The sequence below is a fragment of the Chaetura pelagica genome, unplaced genomic scaffold, assembly GCF_000747805.2.
Source record: "Chaetura pelagica isolate M959 unplaced genomic scaffold, ChaPel_1.0 scaffold390, whole genome shotgun sequence".
Taxonomy (NCBI): domain Eukaryota; kingdom Metazoa; phylum Chordata; class Aves; order Apodiformes; family Apodidae; genus Chaetura; species Chaetura pelagica.
In genome coordinates this window covers 15,458-18,206 of record NW_009951920.1, presented here as the reverse complement: position 1 = coordinate 18,206, position 2,749 = coordinate 15,458, and the positions used below count along the sequence as shown (strand labels likewise).

General features: G+C 50.1%; 1 protein-coding gene across 1 annotated transcript; it reads left to right on the top strand.

Annotated features, from left to right (window-relative positions):
- The first annotated feature begins 599 nt into the window (after positions 1-599).
- On the top strand, positions 600-1,559 carry LOC104387128 (olfactory receptor 14J1-like). The gene is made up of 2 exons (XM_009995825.1): positions 600-1,014; positions 1,075-1,559. Exons 1-2 carry the CDS (start codon positions 600-602, stop codon positions 1,557-1,559), a joined length of 900 nt encoding a protein of 299 aa, XP_009994127.1.
- The last annotated feature ends 1,190 nt before the right edge of the window (positions 1,560-2,749 follow it).

Genomic DNA, 2,749 nt, shown 5'->3' with positions numbered 1-2,749 from the left:
GATCTGGACACCTTCCTGCCATCCCTGCAGGGCTGATGCCTTCCCTGGAGCTACGCCCTGCTCTCCCACCTAATACAGGTCCCCACCCCTTCAACTGATGGAAACCAAATTGCGATTTTCCCCCAGCTCAAAAAGGTGCCAGCACAGGGCAGCTGAGAGCAGGACTGATGCACACACTGGCTGTCCTCACTCTGAACTAAGGGATGGTCCCTTTGCCTCTGGTGACTCAACAAGGTTTCACTTGGAAAACAGCAGAAATGCCAAGGGCTTCTGCCTTAAAAACTCTCTTCAGGTGTAGTGGGGGAAACTAGAAGAGAAGAAACAACCCCAAATCCTTTCATTTCTGCTCTGCAGTTGGGTGAGTTGGAAGTGACAAGGCTCTTGAAAGTCAGGAGAGGATTTGATGAGATCCCACCATGTTTCTGTTTCCCTATTGCTGTAAGGCAGAACTGACTCTTGCAGAGCTCACAGCTTTGTGAAAGTAAAGAGACTGTCTCTGGGTCTCTAGGAGCAAGTAAGTAGAAATTTTTGAGAATTTTGCCCTAATTTCACCCTGTCTTTTCTTCTGGGCATGTGTCTCCATTGCCCAGAGACAGCAGATGTTGAACAGCAGCTCCATCACCCAGTTCCTCCTCCTGGCATTCGCAGACAGGCGGGAGCTGCAGCTCCTGCACTTCTGGCTCTTCCTGGGCATCTACCTGGCTGCCCTCCTGGGCAACGGCCTCATCATCAGCACCATCGCCTGGGACCACCACCTCCACACCCCCATGTACTTCTTCCTGCTCAACCTCTCCCTGCTCGACCTGGGCTGCATCTCCACCACCCTCCCCAAGTCCATGGCCAATTCCCTCTGGGACACCAGGGCCATCTCCTACTCAGCATGTGCTGCACAGGTCTTTCTACTTATGTCCTTCATTGGAGCAGAGTGGTGCCTTCTCACCATCATCTGCTATGACCGCTACGTGGCCATCTGCAGCCCCCTTCACTACGGGACCCTCCTGGGCAGCAGAGCTTGTGTCCACATGGCAGCAGCTGCCTGGGCCACTGGGTTTCTCAATGCTTTGCTGCTCACAGCCAGTACATTTTCACTGCCCCTCTGCCCGGGCAATGTCTTGGGACAGTTCTTCTGTGAAATCCCCCAGATCCTCAAGCTCTCCTGCTCACACTCCTACCTCAGGGAAGTTGGGCCTCTCATATTTAGTTGTTTGCTAGCTTTTGGCTGCTTTGTCTTCATGGTGATATCCTATGTGCAGATCTTCAGGGCTGTGCTGAGGATCCCCTCTCAGCAGGGAAGGTACAAAGCCTTTTCCACCTGCCTCCCTCACCTGGCTGTGGTCTCCCTGCTTGCCAGCACTGCCATGTTTGCCCATCTGAAACCCCTCTCCATCTCCTCCCCATCCTTGGACCTGGTGGTGGCAATTTTGTACTCAGTGGTGCCTCCAGCAGTCAACCTCCTCATCTACAGCATGAGGAACCAGGATCTCAAAAATGCTATTAGGAAATTAATTCCATGGACATTTTTAAAGTGTGAAAAATTTGCCCCCTCCCTCCAGAAATGACTTCCACAACATTTGGTTCCATCTTTCTTTCTCTGTCTGGGTTTTATATTTTTTCTTTTTGTCATCCATGTATTTATCATTACTGATGTTGCTTCTTATTGTTATGTTCCTACACAAGTGTTTGCATTTGCATCACTACACCTGAGACTTGTCCCTGCTTTCTGTTATCTCATTTTTTTGATACCTTTTTTTCCAGCACTGTCTCAGAGCTCACCTGTTTCATAGCATCTCTGTACTAAAGTGAGATCTCCCTGGTGCAGGGTTTTCATGCCAGGTTCTTTCTCCAAAATAGCCTCAGGAACTGCACCACTGGAGTCCCTCTTCCTATATATGTTCAAGAGCAATAAATATGAGTCATCTTTCTAATCTTTTAGAGATAAAGGACTGGATTTAAGATTCGCCAATTGGTCACTGACAGGTAAGATGGTGAATGTTGTCGAGGGATGTCCCAGGGCTTTCCCAGAGGTGACACTGGAGACACCTATCCTCTGGGAGGGGCATCTGGCACTTCCTGGAGAGCACGGTTGTTCTGCAAGGACAGACAGCATGTTCCTGGGGCTTTGTTGGGATGGAAGTGGTGAGCAAAGATAGGCTATGGGGCCTTAAGTTCAAGACATTTGTGGACCTCCTCTGGGAATTCTGTTGTTTGTCCCCACCAGGATAGAGCAGAAACTCTCACTGAGAGACAAGAGTCCATGTGTGGCCACACCATGGCTCACTGAAGGGGGATGAAGACTCCAGATGTCTTCATGTGGGCATGCTCCTCTGAAAACATCTCCCTGTGCAGCTGGTCTGTTCAAAGTGAGCTTGAACCACCAGCTCATATGGTGTCCTTCAGATTCCCCTACCCATGCTCTTTTCATCACTGCTGAGCTGGTGAGCTTCCCTGAACATGGGCTGATTCTTCTCCCCTATCCCACCTCCCCATGCAGGGCTGACCACTTCCCCTTGTAAAACTTCAGAGGTTTCTGTTTACTGAATCACAGAATTATAAAATAGTTAAGGTTGGAAGGGACCTTAAAGATCATCAAGTTCCAACTTCCCTGCTATGAGCAGGGGCACCTCCCACTAGACCAGGCTGCACAAGCCTCATCCAACCTGGCCTTGAACACCTCCAGGGAGGGGACTTCCACAAGCTCCCCCCAGCAACCTATTCCAGTGTCTTCCTACCCTCATGGTGAAGAATTTCT